The sequence below is a fragment of the Orcinus orca genome, chromosome 8 (assembly GCF_937001465.1).
Source record: "Orcinus orca chromosome 8, mOrcOrc1.1, whole genome shotgun sequence".
Taxonomy (NCBI): Eukaryota; Metazoa; Chordata; class Mammalia; order Artiodactyla; family Delphinidae; genus Orcinus; species Orcinus orca.
This window is the reverse complement of record NC_064566.1, coordinates 49,633,367-49,660,054: the sequence shown is the minus strand read 5'-3', so window position 1 is coordinate 49,660,054 and position 26,688 is coordinate 49,633,367. Positions and strand designations below refer to the sequence as shown.

The following is a 26,688-nucleotide window of genomic DNA, read 5'->3' as shown; positions in this document are numbered from 1 at the left end:
GAAAAACAAATACCATATGCTAACACATATATACAGAATCTAAAAAAAAAAAAAAGGTACTGATGAACCTAGTTGCAGGGCAAGAATAAAGATGCATAGAGAATGGACTTGAGGACATGGGGTGGGAAGGGGAAGCTGGGGCAAAGTGAGAGTAGCATCGATATATATATACTACTGAATGTAAAATAGTTAGCTAGTGGGAAGCAGTCGCGTAGCACAGGGAGATCAGCTCGGTGCCCTGCAATGACCTAGAGGTGTGGGATAGGGAGGATGGGAGGGAGGGAGACGCAAGAGGGAGGGGATATGGGGACATATGTATGCATACGGCTGATTCACTTTGTTGTACAACAGAAATTAACACAGTATTGTGAAGCCATTAGACTCCAATAAAGATCTATCAAAAAATATATATATAAGTTATTTAGTATCTTTCAGGTTGTTTTACTATCTGAAGTTGCTGGAATGCTACTTCACCTGTTTGTTTGACCAGCTAACTAGTCTTTTTTGTTGTTGTTTTATTTTTTTAAATTCAGATTTATTTATTCATTTATTTTGGCTGCCCTGGATCTTCGTTGCAATGCATGGGCTTCTCTAGTTGTGGCACACGGGCTTAGGTGCCCAGTGGCAGGTGGGATCTTAGTTCTCTGACCAGGGACTGAACCTGGGCCCCCTGCGTCGGGAGTGTGGAGTCTTAACCACTGTACCATTAGGGAAGTCCCAATAGCTAACCAGTCTTGATGGTTATTTCCTTCTATGGCTTATAAATCTTACTTTTGATTTTGTCTACAGTATGTATTATTCTTTATATAGAAATCCAGGTTTGAAAGTCTCCCTACAGACTTTCACTTTTTTTTCTGCTGAGCGCCCAGGGACTTCAAAGACTCTGGACCAGTTTATGTGTTATGTTCTTAGCTTCCAAGTCCCAGACCATAAGAAGAGTAAGAACTAAGATCCCACACCTAAAAGTTTTAAAGATCTGGGCCTTGATTACCAACCAAAACTTTTCCCTTTCACCTAAGATCCCAGACATTTTACAAGTTCCTAACACCTCCCCAAGTAATAAGTAGTTTTTCTTGACCGGTGCTGTCAAACTGAACTCTGTGTGATGATGGAAATGTTCTATAATCTGCCTTGACCAATAAGATAGCCACTAGCCACATTAAACACTTGAAATATGGCTAGTGTGAATAAGTAATTATATTTAAAAACTAATTTAAAGTAGTATTATGAGAATAGCGGCCATTATACAGTGCAGTTCCTTACAGTTTATGTAAGGGTTTTAGTCATAGCAATTCTACCTTACATGAGAAGAACACTTTATTATCTCATTCAGGCTTTGGTTTCTCTATTTCTGACACTTTGAGATATATACTTTTCTTCCTCTTCCTTTTTTCTTTTTTTTTGACATTAAAAAAATTGACATACAGGGCTTCCCCTGGTGGCGCAGTGTCCGCCTGCCAATGCGGGGGACACGGGTTCGTGCCCCGGTCCGGGAGGATCCCACATGCCATGGAGCGGCTGGGCCCGTGAGCCATGGCCACTGGGCCTGTGCGTTCGGGGCCTGTGCTCCGCAACGGGAGGGGCCGCGGCGGTGAGAGGCCCGCATACCGCAAAAATAAATAAATAAATAAGAAAAATTGACATACAATAAACTGTACATATTTAGAATGTACAATTTTCATAAGTTTAAACATATATATACACCTGTGAAACTACCACCAAGGTCAAGATAACAAGCATACCCATCACCTCCAAAAGTTTCCTTAAGTCCCTCTGTGATCCCTCTCTCCTGCCCCTCCCTACACCTACCCTTCCCAGGCAACCACTGATCTTTCTATCATTATAGATTAGTTTGCATTTTCCAGAGTTTTACATAAATTAGAATCAAGCAGTAGGTACATTTTTGGGGGTATTTTTTTTTCTCACCGCTTCAAAAATAAGTAAAAGTATTCTGTGATTCACCATGCTGTTGCATTTTATCAACAGTTCATTCTTTCTTACTGCTGAGATAGTATTCCATTGTATAGATGTACCACAATTTGCTTATCTAATCACCTGTTGATGGAAATTTGGGTTGTTTCCCGTTTTGGACCTTTACAAATAAAGCTGCTATCAACATATAAATAGACATATGTTTTCATTCATCTTGGGTAAATACCTACGAGTGGAATGGCTGGATCATATGTATGTAGCCGTATGTTTAACTTTTTAAGCCGCCAAACTGTTTTTCCAAGTGCCAGTATTATTTTACATTTTCCCCCAGCAGGGTTGAGAATTCCAAATGTTCCGCTTCCATGATGACATTTGGTGCAGGTGTCTTAATTTTTAGCCATTCTAATAGATGGGTAGTGGCATCCCATGACGGCTTTAATTTGCATGTCCCTGATGTCTACTGATAAAAACTTTTCATGGGCTTTATATGTACGTCCTCTTTGGGGAAGCATCCCTTTAAATATTTTTCCCAATTTTTAAATTGGATTGTTTTCTTATTATTGAGTTCAGAGAGTTCTTTACATGCTCTGGATAAAAGTCCTTTATCAGATATATGAATTGCAAGTATCTTCTCCCAATTTGTGGCTCATCTTTTCATTCTCTTAACAGTCTGTCTAATGAGTAGTAGTTTTTAATTTTGTTAAAGTCCAATTTATCAATTTTTTCTTTTATGGATGTGTTTGGTATCTAAGAAATCTTTGCCTAACCCACAGTTGCAAAGATTTTCTTCTAAGAGGTTATTGTTTTAAGTTTGACATTTAGGTTTATGATTCATTTTGAGCTAGTTGACTAATTGAGATAACCAATGAAACCAAAAGCTGGAGACAGACTAATCAAGAGAAAAAGAGAGAAGACACAAATACCAATATCATGGAAGAAAGAGACACAGCCACACATCCTACAGACATTAAAAAAGAATAAGGGGGCTTCCCTGGTGGCGCAGTGGTTAAGAGTTCGCCTGCTAATGCAGGGGACATGGGTTTGAGCCCTGGTTCGGGAGGATCCCACATGCCGCGGAGCAGCTAAGCCCGTGTGCCACGACTACTGAGCCTGCGCTCTGGCGCCCGTGAGCCACAACTACTGAGCCCACGTGCTGCAACTACTGAAGCCTGTGCGCCTAGAGCCCGTGCTCTGCAACGAGAGAGGCCACCGCAATGAGAAGCCCGTGCACCGCAATGAAGAGCAGCCCCCGCTCGCTGCAACTAGAGAAAGCCCGCATGCAGCAACAAAGACCCAATGCAGCCAAAAATGAATAAATAATTTAAAAAAATGAATAAGGAGGGACTTCCCTGGTGGCTCAGTGGTTAGAATCTGCCTGCTAATGCAGCGGACACGGGTTCGACCCCTGGTCCAGGAAGGTCCCACATGCCACGAAGCAACTAAGTCCGTGTGCAACAACTACTGAAGCCCGTGCGCCTAGAACCCGTGGCTCCGCAATAAGAGAAGCCACCAAAATGAGAAGCCCGCGCACCACAACGAAGAGTAGCCCCTGCTCGCCACCAACTAGAGAAAGCCCGCATGCAGCAACGAAGACCCAACGCGGTCAAAAATGAGTGAATGAATGAATAAATAAATAAAAGAATATAGAAATGTTATAAAGAACTTTATGCTAATAAATTTGGTGACTTTGGTGAAACAGACAAATTCCTTAGGAAAAACAAATGAGCAAAACTGACTCAAGAATAAATAGAAAACCTCGACAGCTCTGTATCTATTAAAGAAACTGATTTTATAGTTTAAAAACTTCAATAAATTGGACTTTATAAAAATGTAAAACTTCTGTGCCTGTGTATTGGGAGAAAATAATTGCAAAAACACATTTATAATAAAGGACTTGCATCCTAAATATATAAAGAACTATTACAACACAATAACTATTAGGCGACCCTATTAAAAAAAGGGGGGCAAAAGGTTTCTAATAGATTTCAACAAGGAAGATATATAGACAGATGGTAAATAAGCACATGAAAAAATGCCTGCCACCATTAGGCATTAGGGAAATGCAAATTAAAACACAATTTTAATTATGTGTATTTTACCACAATAAAAGGCTGTATTATTCTATAATTTATATAGTTAATTTAAAAAAGTATTTAAATAAAGAAATGAAATGAGATGTGAGCTAATACTTTTGACTGGAGAAAACCACTCAGTGTTTCTGATAAGGTAAAAAGACAGCTCTGAGATAGTTTTGATTATCTGATTAGATATCATAGCATGTTATTATATTAATTTCTTATTAAGCACACAAAAAATGACACACCACTATGTGCCCACTAAAATGGTAAAATTTTAAAAGCTGACAATACCAAGTTTTGAAGAGGATATGGAGCAATTACAGATCTTGGTGGGAATGCAAAATGATACAAACATTTTTAGATACAAATGTTCATAGCAGCTTTATTCTTAACAGCCCAAAACAAGAAAACTGTCCATTAACAAATGAATAAATAAATAAATTTCTGATACACATATTAACATGGATAAATCTCAGAATCACTATGCTGGGTAAAAGAAGCCAGGCACAAAAGATAACATACAGAATGATCCCAATTACATAAAATTCTATAACAGCAAAACTAATCTACAGTAATGAAAAGTCAGTCAGTAGCTGTCTGTGGTGTAGACTGATTGCAAAGGGACATGAGGTAACTTTTTGAGGGTAATGTACATGTTACCTTGATAGTGATGGTAGTTAGATTACATTAAAACATATCAAACCACAAATTCATTATGTGTAAAACTGTATCTCATTAAAGTTGATTAAAATAATTTTTAGATTTTTAAAAAACAATTTCATTTAAGTATAGTTGATTTAAAATGTGAATTTTTAGATTTCTAATTCCAGTTCCCATGCTCTTTGCACTCAATTACTGTAAGTTATATTTTGGTAATTTATATAGACTTAGTGCAATTTGACCACATATAAAAGGGAAAGGACTCCCTAGGGTTCATGGAACCCTCGAGTGACTATAACATATGGCTCTGATTTACCTGTCACTATAGAGTTTTAGAAGGTGAAAGCAGACATCTTGAAGAGGTCTCTGTGAGTCTTGCTCCTCCTCTACCACAAAGCCAGAGTCCTCCAGGTATGAGGGAAGTGGGCAGCAGGCATATCTGTCACCCTCAGAGGTATTCTGAAGAATTTGATAAAACAATACATCAGCTGCTAGTATGTTTCACTAGATTCTACTGTGTCTCAGTTACTCAGATGTGTATTAAGAATGGTGCGACATCCTCTAAAGGAGTGTTTCAAGGATTTTAAACTTATTTTGATCAGTGACATATTCCACCTGCCTTCAATGGACTGGCAAAGACCTCAGACAGCTCTAACCCCACCACCTTTCTTGCCACAATTCTTATTACACTCAATTTTTTTTAGTGTTCTCTTTTTCCTGACAAATACTTATAATTCTGGCAAATGATATCAAAGACAATAAAAATGAACAGTAAGAGAAGAACCAAATAATGGCATTAAAAACATTAATAATCCTTTAACCTCCAAATGGACAAGGAATATGAAATATAGTGATATTTAGAGGCAAATTTCAGACCTGCTAATTTGGGGCTATAATAAACACGAGGTCAGGCTGTATCTCAGGGAATTCCTGAAGGAATAAGACAGCATTAGGAATGAAGAAAAACCCTCCAATGTTGAGGCAGGAAAACAGCAGTAAGAAAATAAATTGTGGAAACTCATCGTATTAAACAAAATAGAAGCAGAAACTTGAAGAAGTTTCCCATCAGATTTCCTGTGTCCATTTCAATTCTATGGTACTTTTCAAAAAGCAGTTAGGAAAAAGTATTATGAAATGTGATTTGATGGTTTTTTCTCTGTAGTACTTTTCTGGCAAAAACAGAAATCCTACCAGGACTCTTTTGTTTGGCTATACTGGATACATATACCTGAAATGCTTCTTCATACATGCTGAGTGCCTTGGAAATGGAGGCTGTTGGTGGGAGCAAATACCAAAGATGGATAGCCAGGGACCTTTTCCAATCCAACTGTGAGCACACGTTGATTTGCTTCTGCTCTGAGAGCTGCCATACCTACAGGAGACAAAATCACCATCACAGCTCTAAATTATACATTACCTTGTTATTGGCCAGGCCTGCACGTTGCTCACTTACTCAAGTTGATTCTAAATGATTTAAATAGCAGTGTTAATGATCCGGATATAAAATACACAGTCCCTTCGTGGCAGGTGATAGGGTGGACTTAGACAGTAAGTGCTGAGAAGAGGTGAGAACCACTCATTGACCACAGCTGCCAACTTTAAGATGTGAATAAATTCTGATTAGTGATTTCATTTTTGGAAATTGACTTTAAGATGGCAAGCAAAATGGGTAGGCAGCAAGAAAACTGGCTTAAAGTAATTATGATACATCATTCATAAAATGGAAGAGAAGTGGCTATTGAAAGAAGAGAGGCCACACAACATGAAAAATGATCATATTCAGTAAGTTAAAAAAAAGGTTGCAGAACTGCTACATATAATTCATTTTATTTGAATATGTAACAAGTGTAAATATGCACACATATATGTCAAAATAGACTTAAAATGTGTCTAGAAAGACAGACAATGAATTATGTTGTTTATCACTATGATATGGGATATGGTGAATTTTAACATTTTAATTTCTATATAACCAGTATTTCTTCACCACAATGTACATGTTGTACATTTAAAATTTGAAAATATTTCTGCTGAAAGTTAAATACAAGTTGCTTAGTTATATGTAATAGTGTACAATTTACAAAGATAGCTCTTTGCCTTAACCTCAAGCAATCCTGAACCTATGAGAAAATTTATGTAAGTTTATGAGAAAAGAGAAAAATACCGGTTTTCCAGCCAAGAGGGCAAAGATACGCAGTCTCTCCTCCTGGATGAAACAGTCAGCCTGGAGCTGATGCCAATCTACCAGCTGCATAGTAAGCAGCTCCCGGACCGACTGGCTGCCAACCAACTGGGATAAAAGAAGGGCAAGACGATGATCACCTACAAGAGAAACAGTTCTCTGGTGATACTGAGCATTTACAGACTTGGGAAAACACTTGGGGGCATTATTTTATTTCTTCTGGCCCTCAAGAAACACCTCTGACTGCTCTCTGCAGTAGTGCTAAAATACTGATCAAGAACTTAACGTTTTTGGCTTGGGTAGGAAACCTTCAAAGTATTGTAGCTTAAACTAATTACATATAGATTATATAGTACACAGAGTTCAGTGTCAGATCTACTATTATTTCTGTGACCCTACACAAGGTACCTCATCTGTAAAATGGAGGGAAGTATCATTTGATTCAAAGGTCTATAGTGAAAACTGAGATGACATAACTGTAAACATGCCCAACTAGCAGGTACTATATAATGACACTGAGAAATGGCAAACTCAAACCTAGAGGAAAAACAAATGTATGATATAAAGAAAATGGTTGAGTCTTTCACTCTCTAGAGTCCAGTATCTCTTTTAATAAAAAATTTTAAGTACAAAGGCTTGAGGCAATAAAAAAATTCTAGGGACTTCCCTGGTGGCGCAGTGATTAAGAATTGGACTGTCAATTCAGGGGACATGGGTTCAAGCCCTGGTCCGGGAAGATCCCACATGCCGCGGAGCAACTAAGCCTGCGCACCTCAACTACTCAGCCTGCACTCTAGAGCCCGCGAGCCTCAACTACTGAGGCCCGCACGCGTGCTTAGAGCCCATGCTCCACGACCAGAAGCCACTGTAATAAGAAGCCCGTGCACCACAACGAAGAGTAGCCCCCGCTCACAGCAACTAGAGAAAGCCCACGCGCAGCAACGAAGACCCAACACAGCCAAAAAATAAATAAATAGATAGATAGATAAATAAAATTTATCTAAGGTTATAAAAGGAAAACTGGAAGACAGAGTCCCTACCTATTCTGGAGGAACTGGCGATCTTCCTGGGAAGTTTATACTTAACATTCGGGTTAGAAGACAAGGGCAAACGCACGATTAAGGGGTAGGGACAGTGAGTAAGAAGTAGGCAGGGGTGCAGAGAAGGACGGTATGCCCCACCTGACTGCTGGGCCAGGGAGCAGGCCTCACTGATCCTCTTGCCCGTGAGGTAGCTGAAGACAGCCTCCACATGGTTGTCTTTTCGGGTTAGGGAGACTTCCTCCTCAATTCGAGGTGCAGCTGTATGGGACAGCCAGCGAGAGAAAGCTCTTCTTCGCTCCAGAATCTGAATGTATTCAGTGGGCTCATCCAGCTGGCTGTCAAGCTCCTTCAGGTGGCCCCATAGAGCTTCACATAATGTCCACGTTAGGCTCCAGTGCTTCACAACTAAGGAAGGGACAGGAAAATAATGCAATGACATGAAGCCATACAATAACTACAGAGAGGGGATCACTTCAATGTGGCTTTAAAAATACATAAATTAATAAATACCCCAAACAACAACTCAAGTTGATTTCCCTGAATCTGTCTCCACCTCACTCACCTGTGTCTTACAAGCTCCAGAGGTGTGTGGTATTGCCTGCTCACTCCATGTATCCATGGTACTTACATAACAAATGTAACTCCAGGCTCCTTTAAACAGGTTCCTCTAGCCTAATTATGGCTACATATAGTCTCAAATGATAGAGAAAAATCCTCTAATTTGATCAAATTCTGTTCAAAAAATGCTTTAAGAAATATAAAGTGCTCTGAAAACTTGTGAGGGATTATTATCTGCTATAGGCACAGCCTAACATTTTAGTGAGCCTAAATGATACTGTTCAAAGCACTCAGGAGTAAACCAACTCTCATCTACACAATGTAACTATACAATAGTTACCACCTTCATTTTACAGATGAAGAAACTGAGGTACAGATCATTAAGTGACTTGCTCAAGGTTACAGGCAAGATGTAACAGAGCCAGGATTCAAACTCAAGTACTCAGAGTCCAACTCTATACTCTTAACCACTAATGCTATATTGCCCCTCACAAAGGAAAACAAAAAGGAAGCACTGTTTACCACCTTAAGCTACTTACAAGTATGCATTGGGAAGATGGCTCACATATTTGAAGAGATAAGACAACTACAGCAAACACAAAAAAATGAACATAAACAATTCCCAAAACATGTGGTATGGAACATTCTAATAGTCCCCATTTTTCAGTAAAAGTGACGTGAAATGTTGTGTGAAACATGTAATTTTTCTACTTGAAATAGTAAGTGCCCAAATTAGAAAAGCCCTTTATGGAAGTACTGGTTCAGAAAAACATGATCAGAATCATTATAGAGAGGTAATAGTGAGAGAAGTCAGGAAGGGAAGTTATAACCACCAAAGTTGTTGGGAAGAACAAGTGGGACTTGAGTTGGACATGGAAGAATGGGTAGGACTTAGGTAGGATCTCTCTCCCGCTATGTTCTCCGGGTAGGGTAAGGGATCTAATTTTATAAGCCCACGGGATGTGACTGGCTACAGTTCCTTTGAACAGTGGCCTAAGAGTAATGATAAACAATGATGTGATTTCTTCCTGCTTGAGATTTTGCTCATCCCAACTCAACTACAGATAAAGTGTAAGCTCAGGCATCCACCACTACATTGGCACAAGGAAACTGTGTCCTCCTATGAACATATGCTCCTACTCCTGTTCCTGGGGCATCAAGGGTTAGAAGTATAGTCCATACTCACTTTGTGGTTCCAGTAAGTCTCCTGATGCTTCCTTAACCCAATCTGCATAGTCATGAATGATAGCAACTCCCGGATTGGGGACAATGAGAGGACACAGCTCATCCACATGGACAGTGCTATGTTTTAATTTAAGCTCCAGAGATGTCTGGTATAATTGCAGGTCTTCATCCAGCTTCTTTTGCCTCAAACTGAGTTTTTCCAAATGAACTTTGAATGGAGACTCAGTTAGGCTACAAGAGAAAATAACAAATAAGAAAAGACAGATGGTAGAATTTTCCTACAATGAAACCTGTTTCTTTTTATAATTACAAAATAGGACACGAAACATTCCACTTTGATTTTAAAGAAAATTTGTTTCTTAATATCAAACTATAATGAACTTATTTGATATATATTGAGCAAATTACCTGACCGATGCATTCAGAAAAGAATCCTAAGCCTTCTTAGGCCAGATTATAATAGGCATAGGAGTGAGTACAATTAGACCTGGAAATGGCTCTGCATGTATATAGATACTATGAAATCCAACGGTCAAAAGCTAGTGTGGGACACCCATTTCTCAAACCACACTTAACTCATTAAGTTATGAGTTATCAGTATCAAAAGTCATGAGGCAGGGCTTCCCTGGTGGCGCAGTGGTTGAGAGTCCGCCTGCCGATGCAGGGGACGCGGGTTCGTGCCCCGGTTTGGGAGGATCCCACATGCCGCGGAGCGGCTGGGCCTATGAGCCATGGCCGCTGAGCCTGCGCGTCCGGAGCCTGTTCTCCGCAACGGGAGAGGCCACAATAGTGAGAGGCCCGCGTACAGCAAAAAAAAAAAAAAAAAAAAAAAAGTCATGAGGCTAAGCTTACAGATACTAAAGAACTGACTCTCAATTAAGATGAGCATACAGTTGAGCAGCCTTGATCCAATTTTTAGGACTGACATTAACAATCTCTAAAATATCATGACATCATGGATAACCTGGGTTTAGGATCAATATTCCTAATTGTGAGGTATAAGAGATGCTGTTGATTTTTTATTTCTTCAAAATCAACTTTAAAAACTAATAATAATAGGTGATCATAATCACAATCTGTAGTAAAGAAAGCAGTTTGTTACAATTATGAAAAGTAAATAGAAAAATGTTACAAATTTTACAAAAAACTGTATGCATACTACGTAATGACTACCAGAACACTATATATATTTTTATATATATATATAAAATCAGTACGTAATATATAGTATATAAAGTATATACAGAACTATAATCATACATATGTAAATATTAATGGTGGGAACTGTGTAGAGATATATAACATGTATAATTATCAGATGTCATCTTATTTCCAAATACTTGTGTATGGATTATCCACAGTTCATACATTTACCTTATTAAGTCTAAGACACAGGGAATGTGCTTTAATGAGAATATACCTTACTTATGAAGATATTACCAATATCTAAGTGAGAAAATAGAAAAATGACTAATGCAGTAAAAAGGATGAAAACTCAAGGAATGCTGCAGCATTAGCTTTGAGTCTGTTACTTTTCCACCTAAAGTTTAACTGTTAGATAACTATTCTATACTCTTCATACCTTGATGGTACAAATGGAGCTATTAATCATTTTAGCTTTTAATTATACAAATAAAATTGTGCTAAGAATATATCTAGAAAGATCACAAAGCAGGGCCCTGAACATGGGTCTCCTGGTGATGAAAAGCTTTTTCTCACCTACCACGTTGCCCTTCTCAAAAAGCATAAGAATACGTGACTCACGATTTAACAGCTACTGGATTAGGCAGGAATCCATATTCCATAGAATCAGCAATCTGATGATTTTCCAGTTCCTGAGGGCCACTCAGCTGTTCTCCACTATTAGCAAGAGTCCAGTTAGGGCCCCAACCAACCCGAAATGAGCGTCCCATAAACAGGGCCAGGTCCATCAGGAGTTTCCCCTTTCCATAGGTGACAGACTTTTCAAGAGGGACTAGGCCTGGTTGTCTGCGTGTACCCACTGTTTTCAACTGAACCTCAGGTGCTGGGCTGGGCACCGTAAACACAGAGGTCAGGGGTGGAGGGACAGACCAAGGGGATGTGGATGGAATATTCATCAATGACGATGTTCTGGGAGTGCGACACTCTTGTAAAGAGGCACTTGGTGAAAGAAAAGTTCCACTTGCAAATTTTGATTGTAGTAACCCACCTACTAAAATAAGGAAAAAAAAAAGACTATTAGAAAATACAGTCTATTGATTCTTGAACAACAACCATCAAGGCTGAAATTATAGTTTTATTAAGCTACTTAAATCACATACAGATGACCAGGAGTAGCTTATATCAGACTCTACAGAAATTCCTCTTTCACACAGGAAATCAAGGCAGGAATTCTAATGATGATGATGTCACCAACAATAACAACATTAATAACACAACTACTACTACTACTACTACTACTACTACTACTACTACTACTACTACTACTACTACTACTATTTAAAAAAACTATCTAGCAGTTATCTGCAGCAGACTCTATATAAGCCATTTATATACACTGTTTCATTTCATCCTTCAATAACTTTAAATGAAGAACATTACAGTCCTCACTTTATAGATGGGAAAACTGGGCTCAGTTAAGTGACTTGTCCAAATCCACAAAGCTACTAAGTGGCAGAACTAAGAGATAAACCCAGCTAAGTCTGACACCAATACTCATGCCCTTATCAGAATGCCAAATGTAACCTTTCTTAGTCAATATAAAAAGTTGGTAAGATCAAAAGTCAAATTCATAGCACTCCAGTGCTCGATGTCAGACTTAAGAAAACAGAAACCTATCTGTGATTGCATATATGCCTTTCAGAGGCATCTTGTGATTGCATATATGCCCTTCAGAAGGATAGTTCTTGTTATTTTTGCCTGTTTTCCAATTTTATGTATTTCCTGTCTAAAGCAAGGACTTAGTTACTGAAGTATGAGATTTTCATGTAGTGTTCATTACGGAAAAGCTTGCTATAAATGTTTAACTGATGCTTTATTAAAGTATTTTTAAAAAGGAAAGTTAACTAGGGTACTCAAAAGAACTGAAAAATAAACATTTAGTTTTTGTTTTTGTTTTTGTTTTTGTTTTGGTACGCGGGCCTCTCCCGTTGCGGAGCACAGGCTCCGGACGCGCAGGCTCAGCGGCCACGGCTCACGGGTCCAGCTGCTCCGCGGCATGTGGGATCTTCACGGACTGGGGCACGAACCCGTGTCCCCTGCATCGGCAGGCGGACTCTCAACCACTGTGCCACCAGGGAAGCCCAAACATTTAGTTTTTAAGGCAATATAACAAATATCTTCCTGGTAGTTCCTCTGGCTTTCAAACCGTTTTGAAATTACACCTGCTGAACTCCTCTGTTGATATCAATACTCTACCTCCAATCCCACATAGTTACAAGCCCACTAGAAGAGATAAGAAAAGCTTTAAAATGTACAGGCAACTGCTGTCCTGGGAATTTGGGAAGGTTTAGGGAAAGGTAGAAATCTGAAAAGTTTTGCACATTATAAGAAGCAACATTTGCCCCTAGAAAGCAATAATGATAGTGTTAGAACTGCACAAAAAGAGTACAGAGCAAGACAACTTGCTGATTCCTCTAAGGTATGATAAAAATTAGGAAATCTGAGCTTACTATCTAACCCACACTCATAAGCAAATAAAAACATGCCCCCCAACAAAACAAATGCTTTTTTTCTCCATACAACTTCTGCATCTGCACCAGTGACCATGTTTTTTAAAAACTGGCCCCACCTAACAGGTGCATTTATAAGAGTATATTTCTGCTTGGCATCATTATGTCATACACCTTTAGGGAGTTGTTTGCTAAAGAAGTCAACTCAGCTTAGAAGAAGATATGTGAAAAGCCAGACTTTACAGCTTTCTTGCAAAAGAGCATCTTTTACAGTACCTAATGAACGGGATTTTGATGAGTGAGTTGCTGAAATGGGGAGCCTGGGAGAACAGATTTCTTGAGACGTATCTGCTTTAGAAGGAAGGCGACTGAAGCGTTGATCCAGGACCATATCTACATCTTCTTCATCAGCAAGCAATGATGCTTTCATGATCTAAAAAGGCAATATCTATAGAATGAATGTGCTCCCCCAAATCCAAAGGCCATAAAAGAAAAATGCAGTTTACAACGACCAATTTTTTAAAAAGCTCTGTCTCAGGCTGTGTCCAGAGCTAGTATAATATTTGTGTGACTCTGTTCCACTGTATGTGCCTGAAGGACAGAAGTTATATAAAACTCCTCTGCTTTGTATATACAGTCTCACCAGAGGCTGGCACACAGCAGTTGCTCACATGTCTGCTGAATGAATTAATTTCAAAGTCAAATGTAAGTCAAAGGCTAAATTCATAATATGACAAAAGGCACAGGCAGGGAGAAGTTGAGACAGAGCTTAAAGAAACTTGTAACTACAATTTAAAAAAGAGAAAAAATAAACAAATGAACAAACAAAACTCCTGTGGAGCACTTTCCAGAGCTTCAAAACCTCTCTGTAAAGTAAATGAAATTAATATTTTATAGTGCTCACATTAAATGACTTGCCTAAAGTCACACAGTAACAGTTACAAAACTGGGGTTAGAATCCAGGTCTTCTGAATCTCACTATAGCCTTCCTCCCACGAATGGGAAAATGATGCCTAAACATGGGCCATATTCCTGGTTTTTCTCATTCCAGTGACCATTCAACACTCTTAAGTGATTAATGAAAGGAAAAGCCTGATGTTATGAAGGGAAGATAAATATTAGTTTGGATTCCTGTTGTAGTAAGGGTGGGTTAGGACTTCACCTGTAAGACATGTGGATTAATTCCCAGTGAAGACGCAATGTGTGTTGAGGCAGACACAGGTTCCTGATCCTCAGGCACGCTCTCTTCTAACATGGAATCCAAAACTGGCTCCTGGGTGATATCTATCATGTCACTGTCCAGTTCCACAACCCTCCCTAACTGCTCCACCTCTGGGCTCTGGCTCTGTAGACAGCAGAAAGATCAGGGAAGCAGCATTAAACGACACCAAATAGACACAAAGCTTCTAGACCATATTTACTTTATTCAAAATATGATACAACAATATTAGATTCTGCCCATTCCATCATAATGTGAGGTAGCATATTTGCTAAAGAGGATTTAAAAATTACCCCCAAATTCCTCTATTAGTACTTGGGATCCAAATGAGGATTCATGGAATCACCCTTCTGTAATATTATGGTCTGGAGCCTGGAACCTAAGCCAGCACCCATACCGAACATATGGTCTTCTTGAGACAAAGATTATGCCTTACTTGATTTAGTTAGCAACTATAATTTTCTGATTTATACAGGGTTACCCTTCCCTCACATTCCTTGCAGTCAGAAGCCATTGGGAAAAGAGAATAAAAGATACAAATATCAAAGTCTCCAGTAACTCTGCATTTTCTTAAAGAAAACATTTAGACATAAATTTCTAGTTATCACAAACACAATTTTGGGCCTGGAATTTATCTTTCAGGAGACTGAATCCTAAGGTTAGCTGGGCTCTACCCGTGCAGTATCATATCAGATGACGAACGTGTACTCTAATTTCCCAAAAGAAAAAGCAAAGTTCTATTAGGAACAATTTTTATCTGGGAATAATTCCTTTATGTTTAAATGTGTCAAGAGTTAGATTTACATTTATTAAGCAGTTTTAAAGATACAGCCATGATTAAGTCTATGGTTTGAAAAGGTAAACATTCATAAAGTGGAAACACACTGTAAAATTGGCTCAGTGCAAATTCATTAAATATGTCCTAAACTTGCATATGACCTGGTTAAAATGTTAACAAGCGGCTAAGCCAATTTACGAAACATTCTCAAATCTAAAAGTTCTTCCAATTAGTTTTCTTCCATAATCTCATCTGTAGATTACTAACCTTCCACAATTTTTGGCTTATCTTTCATGAGTGGCCTATTTCATGCTAAACTTCAAATGGATGCTATTGTACAATAGGTGGTTAAAAAAAAAAGTTTCATGATTTCTTTGAACCAAGAAACAACCATTAGCATAACTTTTTAAACTTTAAACTTTTCAATGGTGTATTATCTATTACTCCCCTGAATTCCTTTAACAAATATCCTTACTAAAAGAATGACTATTTCCATCTATAACTGTAGAAAAGTTGAGGTGTTGGAAACGTGGTGAATTGCCACTTAAGTTGTGAACAATCCCCAAGGACTGCTCTAACAAACTGGAGGCTAAATAATGGTTAAAAGACAAAATGATACTATTTTTTACCTATTGGGGAGGCTACAGGCAGGTCTAACTACTTTTACGTTTTAAAATTCTGGAAAAAAAATGAAAAGCAGCCCTGGTGGTGATCCTCTCATTATAATTACAAGAATCATGGGAACACTCCAATGCCCTCTGGTCTGTTAACTTTTAACCAATTCACTTTAGGAATAGTTCTGAAATTCCCCATCCTCTGTCAACCTGTCAGGATACCCTCTTCTGCTGGGCTCCCGTAACACCTTGTCTATACCTATTTTATACACTATATCATGGTATAATTCCTTGTGTGTGTGTGTATACACACATACACACACACACACATATATATATATTTGACCCACCAGATTGTGAAGGCTTGAAAGTAGAGATTATAGCCTACTATTTTCTGTATCTAACACCAAGCACATTGTTAAATTCACCAAAACACTTTGTTATTTCTACTGGCTAATGCAGTGTCTGCCACGCAGTAGGAAAAGCTAATACCTATGAAAGATAAGGAGCGAGTATAGGTGCGAGGAAAGGAAGGAGGAAGAGGGTTTCAATTTACTATACTATTCAACAAAGGAATAACAGTAACAGCAACAGATGCTCACTTAGAACACTTTTAGGCAGTGGCAGGATTTCATCAAGTAACTAGATTAGAGACCTAAGGGACTCAGCCTATCTTTAAGAAAGCTAAGGATCAAGGTTTTATTTGTTTCATCCTCATGCATAGACTTCAAAGCTACTGTCATCTAATAAGTGGACAGGGCGAAGTGAATTTGAAACTATGAGGACCTGGTAAACTCCTAGAAACCCCATGTGTGGATTTCATTTAAGTATATCTAAGTAATTTCAACAAACTACCCCAACAGATGTTATTTTCAGAGAAATCTTGGGAGATCAGGTGCTTCCTCAAAGCCAGTACTAGAAAGAAAAGTAGACAATAAAAAAAATTGGTGACACAGAAGGACCTGAGTAAGGAAAGAAGGGGGTTAAAAAAAAAGAAGCCCATCAAATACTAAGTAAACAGACAAGATCTACAAAATGACTCTCTTTAGATATATGGAGGGTGATGTTTCACAACTGAAACCTTTAATGTTTTTAGAAACCTCCACTCTCCAGCTCAAAAGAATCTTCCTCATGTAAACAATACCCTAAAGATACAGCATCTCTTAATCCAACAGATAAAGTAATGCAATGAAGTTAAATCAAGGTACCCTTATTCAACAAAGGGTAAATATCCAATCCAAGGTCAAATCCATGTTTAAATAATTCATATTGTTCTCCCAGCCAAATAGCCTAATCCAGTATATAAGTACTACTATTGCCTGCCTCCAACTCGTTTTCTAACAGCAAAGAATGTTTCATATTCATTTTGCTGGAAAATCAGCCCTGTCAACAATACTGTATTCAAGAGCAATCCCATGTCAGGGTTACAAGGGCCCATGAAAGTGTGCATGTTTCTACACATACATTCACGGATATTACTGCAGGAGGCATAGGATTCAATAACATGAATATCTGAAAAAGGCTTGTGACTATAGAATTATTTTATATATAACATGTATAAATTACATAAAATATAAATTAAAATATATATTGATTCACTGGCTAAATTTAGATACCTGCCACTTTTTCAAACAAGTAAACACAAGATAAAATGGAACTTTCTTCTAAATTCTGATCACTTTTTCCTTTAAAAAACTTTTAAAGTTATTTGAATGTACTCACCGAGTAAACAATGCTAAGTTTCTGAGCAAGTCAACTAGTGTGTCTTGATGGTACTGAACACAAGTTACATTTCAGTATAAGGCTTAGGAAAAAGCTACATGTCTCTCTACGTCACTGCTAAAGATCTGAAGCCTTTTGACAGTTTCGAAACGAGGCTACATATCTCAATCACTTGGGGGAAAGCATTTAAAATATAAATATGCCTGAGCCTCAATGCCAGATACATGGGCTCTCCAAGATATTGATGCAGTTGGCTGAAAATTGGGTCTTAGATCAGCATTTTAGAATAAATGTTCTAACTACCAAACAAATGTTTCTGTAACTGCCCTAATTCACCTGTGATGAAGGGTTTTCTGCCAACATTTTCTCTAACTTAAAAGGCATAGAGAGGGAGTTCCCTGGTGGCCTAGTGGTTAGGATTTGGTGCTTGCACTGCTGTGGCCGGGGTTCAATCCCTGGTTGGGGAACTGTGATCCCACAAGCCATTCAGCGCAGCCAAAAAAAAGGCACAGAGGAGAAGATTACATAAAAATATAGTTACCTTTCTGTTTTCTGATTGCTTAGATTCACTTGCTGTTTAAGGAGCAAAGCAAGGTTTAAGAACGAACTGCAAAGACAGGACTGAGGATATTATACAAAAGATAGTTGAATAAATGTAACCATTAAACAAAACTATATATCTTCCTAATGCCTTAAGGACACCCCCCCCCCCCCCCCGCTAAAGTCAGAGAACCTGAGATTGTGTACAGTGGGGGAAAGAAAGCTACAGCAGACGGAAGGAACACCGTATCACGGAAATCAACCCCTCCAGGGAGCCAGGTGACAATGTGAAGACAGTCATCTTGACACTGGGATGAGAAGACTGTGTTGTTTCCAGTTTATTCAGATGGCTCAAGTATTTTCCTCATGCCAAGTAAAATGTAGGTCCTGCTGCTAATAACTCAAAAAACTGTGCAACCACTGGCATTTCCCCTAACCTCACTTAGGTCACTGGGCATTACAAAGAGTTCTCCAAAGTCCCCTGTTATTGTTCTAACACATTAGCCTAAATATCTAAACAAGTCTACCCATTTCTCCCTTCTGCATCCAAAAGGTCAAAAGACGGCCCACTTCCTCAATAAAAGGAGATATCTGGATAAGATACCTATTCACTATATTCTCTTTGCCCATCTTGATCCTTACCACCTCTCCTTTTCCTAGAACCTTCTCCTGAAATTTTTTGGTGCTCAGTTTTTCAAAAGAACTCTCTCACCTACTGTAGTACCATCACAGGAATTTATTGTTTTCTCTTACTATTTGTATTCTGGAAATTAAAGAGCCTAGAAATCACTGATGGTCAACATTACATAAATTTGCTCTACCTGTCCAAAAGATGAAGCTTTTCTTTTTCAGCTGTATCTTTAAGGAGCCTACATATTACTTTTATTGGCAGAAAAGAAGGCTATCTGACTCTTATCCAAAGAAATACATATACAGTATACTGCAAAATTGGAAAGAGAGATTATACAAAGCATATGATTCAGACAAAATGAATGTGGGTAACTGGAAAACCAAGTCCATTTACAGCATTTCTTTAGTTCAGAAGAGATGTATTCTAAATAGAGGGGTATTCTAAAGGCTAAAATTATAAACATAAAAGTCAACATATTTCCCATTTCCCACTTGTATCATACCCTCCCCCTCCCCCTGTACGCGCAAACGTGAACATATATACACAAAAGTCTCCAAAGTGCCTCCCAAGAAATTATTTAATCAATCATAAAAATCGCACATTTCAGCAGCCTTCAGCATTAAGAATTGTAGCATGGAAAATTCCAAAGGTCCTGCTTTTAGCAGCTGAGAGGTAGAGGATGCTTTACAAAGACATTTTATATCAAGTTCTCTTCTTTGAGATGAGTATGGCAGCACAGAAAAAAACTGTTATAACCTGATTGAATATAAACAACATCCAAATGAAAGTAAAACTCCCTTATGATTTGGCAAAGAAACTACCTGATATTTAAATTACAAACCTTTCCTTACAACGACAAAAGGTTTATACTGGCTTAACAATACTGAAAAAGAGTGTGGTACAGGTAATTGCAATAAATGATGTAGCCCCTACTCTCCCCAAGCCAACAATTCATTTGTGTTCTAAAGCTTTATGTATTTTCATAAAGATTATGTATTGTCAAAATACAAATATCAAGAGATTACCTGAAGTATAAGCAAACAACTTGAGAAAAATGGAGTTAAAAACCCTTGCAGAAAGCTAACCTGAACTTTTAAAAAAACCATGGAGGTAAAGAATAAGATTAAACTGCACATTAGGTAGTCAACAGAAGTCGGGTTTACTCTGCATCAACCCACACAAGCAAAATACTATCTTAAGTTGATCACTGAGCAGAGAATTCAGCAAGTCCAAATGAAGAGAGAGGGAGGTGTTTAAGAATGACAATCTGTAGAAGGAATGATCCAAACAGCAAGAGAACTCTTTGAATCTCTCAAGTAAACAACAGATACCAGTACCACCTCATGCCCTCCCTTGTAATTGTCTTAACATGATTGCCAATACATTTGTACTCTTCAAAGTTCCGGGGTCATAAAACAGCTTTGTACTAGCTGAATGACTTGCTTTCAACGTCTGTATCATGGACTCCATTCAAATTCATTGTCCTGTCTCTACCTGGGGCGGAGGTGCTGGTTTGCCATTAAGAGCCATCTGGAATGGGGTGGCCTGGCCTGCAGGAGGTAAAGGGGCAGTCTTCAACTTCTTTGTACTAGTTTTGGATGGCCGTTCCTCCTCCTCTTCATCAGAATCCTGAAGGCCATACTTAGAAAAATGAGAGACCTAAGGAAGAGAAGAATCCAACAAAATCACTTTTAACACTGTTATATTCAGAAGGGCTTCCATTATACTTGCCCTTGCAATCTTACAGAATTAGCTTCAAAAAAAAAAAAAAGAGATCAAAATATTTAAAGCAAAATGAAATGTCACGTATCATACTTTACTGTTTTTTTCTACGATTTAGATAATGTTTGGTGCGTGTACTATTAATACAGGAAACCAAATCCAGAAGAGTCATTACTATTTTCGGTATATATTATGTGCGTGCGCGCGCATGCGTGCGTGTGTGTGTATGTACTGCCTAGTTGTTCCCTACCTACACAAGGGCCTTCGACAAGCTAAATAATCCAACTGGTCTAGAAGAGAAAGAATCCACTGGACTAAACTATTAAGGAAGGGAGGAAGTCAACCTCTACATACCCAGAAATCTTTAAAAGAATAAAAATTATTTATGAAGAGGTGATCAAGAGACAAAAATTCTGCCTGATGTCCCCAATGATGTCACAAATTAGAAAAACACACCATAGAAGTATATCTAAATGGTCATAAGATGGGGCGTAGAACTTGAATCATGTGCTCAAAAAGTTTATAATAGCTCCTTACTGCTCTGGGGTTTAATGAGATGTGTAATTTGAAGCAAATTATGATGTATCTCTATATCTATTTCCTAATTTGTAGAAACAGAATTTAAAAAAGGATCTCTTCTAACACAGTTTATAACTACAGTTTATAAGAACTAGGTTAAATGACTATACCTTAAAAAAAAAAAAAAAAAAGACTATACCTTAAATACCCAAGAACCAGTTTCAGGACGGTACTCTTTGAACTGAGCTCCCTGTTTCCTTGAAACTGCTTCCAATCTTCCCTCATAGTTGATATCAGCAAGTCGATCTGGGCTCTTTATTAAACAACGAGATGTTTTATCTGTTGGCCAAACTCCATCCAATGTAACTTCAGCCTTCCTGTAATGTACAATCAAGTAAAGTGTAAATGTTTCATATCTATGACCAGAAAGCCAAGTAACACATATATACACAGCAAATAAAGGTACCTGTGTTACTGTGGAATTATTCTGCAGGTGTTTCATAAACTTGAGTCTTGGCTCCTAAGGTAGATAGGCTTAAGAGTAAGGAATTACCCCCACATCAACTAGCTAAATATCTGGTTCAAGAGTGTCAAACCCCACTTACTTCAAACTACCATGGTACATCAATTATCTCCAATCCGATTTTTTTTGTAGTAAATTTATTTATTTATTTATCTTGGGCTGCGTTGGGTCTTCATTGCTGCGTGCGGGCTTTTCTCTAGTTGTGGCGAGCGGGGGCTACTCTTCATTGCGGTGCGCAGGCTTCTCATTGTGGTGGCTTCTCTTGTTGCGGAGCATGGGCTCTAGACACGTGGGCTTCAGTAGTTGTGGCTCACAGGCTCTGGAGTGCAGGCTCAGTAGTTGCAGCGCATGGGCTTAGCTGCTCCACAGCATGTGAGATCTTCCTGGACCAGAGCTCAAACCTGTGTCCCCTGCACTGGCAGGCGGATTCTCAACCATTGCGCCACCAGGGAAGCCCCTCCAATCCGATTTTTTTTTTTTAATGGACGGGGACGGGGGTGCGGGGGGAGCCTGCATTGGGTCTTCATTGCTGTGCTGGGGTTTTCTCTAGTTGCAGGGGGCTACTCTTCGCTGAGGTGGCTTCTCTTGCTGCGGAGCACGGGCTCTGGGCATGCGGGCTTCAGTAGTTGCAGCACGTGGGCTCAGTAGTTGTTGCGCACGTGCTTAGTTGCTCCGTGGCGTGTGGGATGTTCCTGGACCAGGGATTGAACCCGTGTCACCCGCATTGGCAGGCGGATTCTCTTTTAATTTTATTTATTTATTTATTTATTTATTGTCTGTGTTGGGTCTTCGTTGCTGTGCATGGGCTTTCTCTAGTTGCGGTGAGTGGGGGCTACTCTTTGCTGTGGTGCGCGGGCTTCTCGTTGTGGTGCGCAGGCTTTTTGTTGCGGTGACTTCTCTTGTTGTGGAGCACGGGCTTCAGCAGTTGTGGCACACGGGCTCTAGAGCGCAGGATCAGTAGTTGTGGCGCATGGGCTTAGTTGCTCCGCAGCATGTGGGATCTTCCTGGGCCAGGGCTCGAACCCATGTCCCCTACATTGGCAGGTGGATTCTTAACCACTGCGGCAGGCAGATTCTTAACCACTGTGCCACCAGGGTCCCCAATCTGATTTTAGTAACACTTAAGCTATGCATCCTTGACCAAGTCCAGTGTTAATAGTTCAGTGCAAAGACCTAAGTGTTAGTGAAGGTCTTAAAGTGTTATTGTACATAACAACAACAGTAATAATAGCAGCAACTACCATTAACAACGAATGCCTGCAGAATGAGGTATCAGGAACATCACAGTATTAACCATTAAATGAGTGTGAATTGATGATAATAATGGTAATATAATCCTTCTAATAGCAATATCTGAGATCAAGGACTGTGTCCTATTCATCCAGTATGCCTTGCATTTAGTACAGTGATTACCAGATAATAATAGATTACTTTTTTTTGATGACTTTAACATTAATTTTTATTGTGGTTAAAAAGGTATAACAAAAGTTATCATCACCATTCTACTGTCTTGTTTCTATGAATCTGACTCTCTACGTGCCTCAAATAAGTTGACTCATACATTATTTGTCTTTCTGCAAGCAACTGGCTTATTTCACTTAGTATAATGTCCTGAAGGTTCATCCGTTCCGTAGCATGTGTCAAAGTTTCCTTCCTTTTTAAGGCTAAATAATATTCCACTGTGTGTACATACATTTTGTTTATTCACGGACACTTGGGTTTCTTCTACCTCTTGGCTATTATGAACAGTGCTGCTATGAATATCGGTGTGCACATATCTTTTCAAGACTCTATTTTTCAATTCTTTTGGATATATACTCAGAATTAGAATTGCTGGTTCATTTTTAAGTTTTTGAGGAACCACCATACATACTCTTTCCCATAGCAGCTGCACCACATTTTACATTCCCACCAACAATACACAAAGGTTCTCATTTCTCCACACTCTTGCAAAAACGTTATTTTTCTTTTAAAGTAACCTCCTAAGGGGTGTGATAACTCACTGTGGTTTTGATTTGCATTTCCCTAATTATTATCAATGTTGAGCATCTTTTCATATGCTTGTTGGCCACTTTTTTATCATATTTGGAGAATCATGTATTCAAGTCCTTTGCCCATTTTTAATTATTTTTTTTTAAATGGTTGAGCTATAGAAGTTCTTCATATTCTGGGTATTAACCCCTTATTAGATACATGATTTGCTGGCTTTTCATTCTGTTGATTATGCCCTTTGATGTACAGAAGTTTTAAATTTTGATGTAGTCCACTTTGTCTATTTATTTATAAATTTATTTATTTTATTTATTTATTTTTGGCTGTGTTGGGTTTTCGTTGCTGCGCGCAGGCTTTCCCCAATTGTGGCAAGCAGGGGCCACCCCTTGTTGCGGTGTGCGGGCTTCTCATTGCGGTGTGCGGGCTTCTCATTGCGGTGGACTTCCTCCCTCCCTGTGGTGGGCTCTAGGCACACGGGCTTCAGTAGTTGTGGCATGTGGGCTCAGTAGTTGTGGCTCGCGGGCTCTAGAGCCCAGGCTCAGCAGCCGTGGCGCACAGGCTCAGCTGCTCTGCGGCATGTGGGATCCTCCTGGACCAGGGCTCGAACCCGTGTCCCCCGCACTGGCAGGTGGACTCTCAACCACTGCGCCACCAGGGAAGCCCCAGTTTGTTTATTTTTACTATTTGTTGCCTATGCATTCAGTGTCGTACCCAGGAAGTCTTTGCCATATATGTTGTGAAACATATTCTAAGAGTTTTATAGTTTTAAGTCTTATGTTTTAGGTCTTTGATCAATTTTGAGTTCATTTTTATTTATGGCATAAGGTAAGGATACAACTTCATTCTTCTGTTGTGGATATCCAGTGTTCCCAAAACCATTTGCTGAAGAGATTTCTTTCTCCATTGCATGGTCTTGGCAACCCTGTCAACATTTAACCCTATATGTGTGGGCTCTCTATTCTGTTCCATTACTCTATATGTCTGTCTTTATGCCAGTAACACACTGTTTTGGTTACTGTAGCTTTGTTTTTCAAGTCAGGAAGTGTGAGTCCTCCAGCTCTGTTATTTTTCAAGATTAGTCTGGCTATTCATGGTACCCTTGAAATTCCGTATGTTTTAGGATCATTTTTTCTATTTCTGCAAAAGATGCAGTTGGGATTTTGATAGGGACTGCATTAACTCAGTTGACTGCTTTGGGCAGTATGGACATCTTAACAATTTAAGTCTTCCTATCCATGAACATGGGATATCTATTCATTTATATGTCTTCTTTAATTTCTCTCAGCAGTGTTTTGTAGTTTTCAGCATATAAGTCTTTTGCCTCCTTGGTTAAGTTTATTCCTAAGTATTTTATTCTTCTTGATGCTACTGTAAATGAAACTGTCTTAACTTCCTTTTCAAATTATTGTTAGTGTACAGAAACTCAACTGTTTTTTGCGTGTTGATTTTGTACCTTGCTAAATGTGTTTATTAGCTGTAAAGTTTTTTGTGGAATCTTTAGGCTTTCTACATATAAGATCACATCATCTGGGACTTCCCTGGCATCCCAGAGGTTAAGACTCTGCACTTCCACTGGAGGGGGCATGGGTTTGATCCCTGGTTAAGAAACTAAGATCCCACGTGCCACACGGCACGGCCAAAAAAATAAATAAGTAAAAATTAAAAAAGAAAAAGATCACATCATCTGTGAACAGAGATAAAGTTACTTCTTTCTTTTCAATTTGAATGTCTTTTATTTCTTTATCTTGTTTAATTGGTTTGGCTCGGACTTCCAGCAGTGGCAAAAGCAAGCATCCTTGTCTTGTTCCTGATCTTAGAAGAAAAGCTCTCAGTCTTTCACTACTGAGTATGATGTTCCCTGTGGGTTTTTCAAATATGGCCTTTTTATGCTGAGGTAGTTTCCTTCTATCTTTATTTTGCTGAGTGTCTTTAAAATGAAAAGGTACTGAATTCAGTCTACTGCTTTTTCTGCACCAAGATGATCATGTGGTTTTCTTCCTTCGTAAATGTGATGCATTACATTCATCAATTTTTGTATGTTAAGCCATCTGTGCATTCCAGAAATAAATCCCATTTGGTCATGGTGTGTAATCCAATCGATGCAGTACTGAATTCTGTCTGCTAGTATTTTGTTGAGGATATTTACATCAATATTTATTAAAGATACTGGTCTGTAGTCTTTTCTTGTAGCATCTTTGTTTAGCTTTGGAATCAGGGTAACGCTTGCCTCAAAGAATTAGAAAAGTGTTCCCTCCTCAATTTTTGGGAGGAGTTTGAGGAGAATGGTGTAAATTCTTCTTTAAATGTTTAGTATAATTCACCAGTGAAGCCATCTGGTCCAGCACTTGGGTGAAGCGGGCACCAGGGAAGGGGGTATTGATTACTAATTCAATTTCCTTATTAGTTACAGGGCTGTTCAGAACTTCTATTTCTTTGTTTTTATTATCATTTATAAATTTATTTATTTATTTATTTTTTTGGCTGTGTTGGGTCTTCGTTGCTGCGTGCAGGCTTTCTCTAGTTGTGGCGAGCGGGGGCCACTCCTCGTTGTGGTGCGTGGGCCTCTCATTAAGGTGGCTTCTCCTGTTGTGGAGCACGCGCTCCAGGCATGTGGGCTTTGGTAGTTGTGGCACTCAGGCTCGGTAGTTGTGGCTCATGGGCTCTAGAGCGCAGGTTCAGTAGTTGGGGTGCACAGGCTTAGTTGCTTAGCACGTGGGATCTTCCCAGACCAGGGTTCGAACCCGTGTCCCCTGCACTGGCAGGCAGATTCTTAACCACTGCGCCACCAGGGAAGCCCTAGAGCTTCTATTTCTTCATGATTCAATCTCAGTGGGTTGTGAACATAAATGACTTTAATTATGGCCCTTTCACCTGGACCCTATTAGAAGCTAGTATCTCACACTAACATATAGAGAAAGAGTTAAGCACAGTCACAGCAGAAACAAGAAAAAAATACTATTAAAAAGCATTTTCCGGGACTTCCCTGGCAGTCCAGTGGTTAAGAATCTGTGCTTCCACTGCAGAGGGCAAGGGTTCACCCCCTGGTTGGGGAACTAAGATGCCACATGGTACGCAGTGTGGCCAAAAGAAAAAAAAAAGGCGTTTCCCAAAAGTTTTTGGAAACTAACCAATTGGAC

At 39.1% G+C, this 26,688-nt stretch overlaps 1 protein-coding gene across 11 annotated transcripts in view; it reads right to left on the bottom strand.

Moving 5' to 3' along the window:
• NUP98 (nucleoporin 98 and 96 precursor) overlaps window positions 1-26,688 on the bottom strand; it is a 104,071-nt gene that overhangs the window by 9,831 nt on the left and 67,552 nt on the right. For 9 of the 11 annotated variants that reach the window (XM_049713873.1, XM_049713874.1, XM_033405576.2 and 6 more), the window contains 10 exons: window positions 21,236-21,413; window positions 20,290-20,454; window positions 14,454-14,636; window positions 13,568-13,724; window positions 11,403-11,832; window positions 9,640-9,869; window positions 8,034-8,300; window positions 6,835-6,992; window positions 5,899-6,042; window positions 4,987-5,129 (listed from right to left, as the gene is read on the bottom strand). In XM_049713873.1, coding sequence (XP_049569830.1) covers window positions 4,987-5,129; window positions 5,899-6,042; window positions 6,835-6,992; window positions 8,034-8,300; window positions 9,640-9,869; window positions 11,403-11,832; window positions 13,568-13,724; window positions 14,454-14,636; window positions 20,290-20,454; window positions 21,236-21,413 — 2,055 coding nt within the window. Of the gene's footprint in view, window positions 1-4,986; window positions 5,130-5,898; window positions 6,043-6,834; window positions 6,993-8,033; window positions 8,301-9,639; window positions 9,870-11,402; window positions 11,833-13,567; window positions 13,725-14,453; window positions 14,637-19,354; window positions 20,455-21,235; window positions 21,414-26,688 lie in introns of those variants that run through there. The other 2 variants (XM_049713875.1, XM_049713876.1) reach the window with 2 other exon arrangements.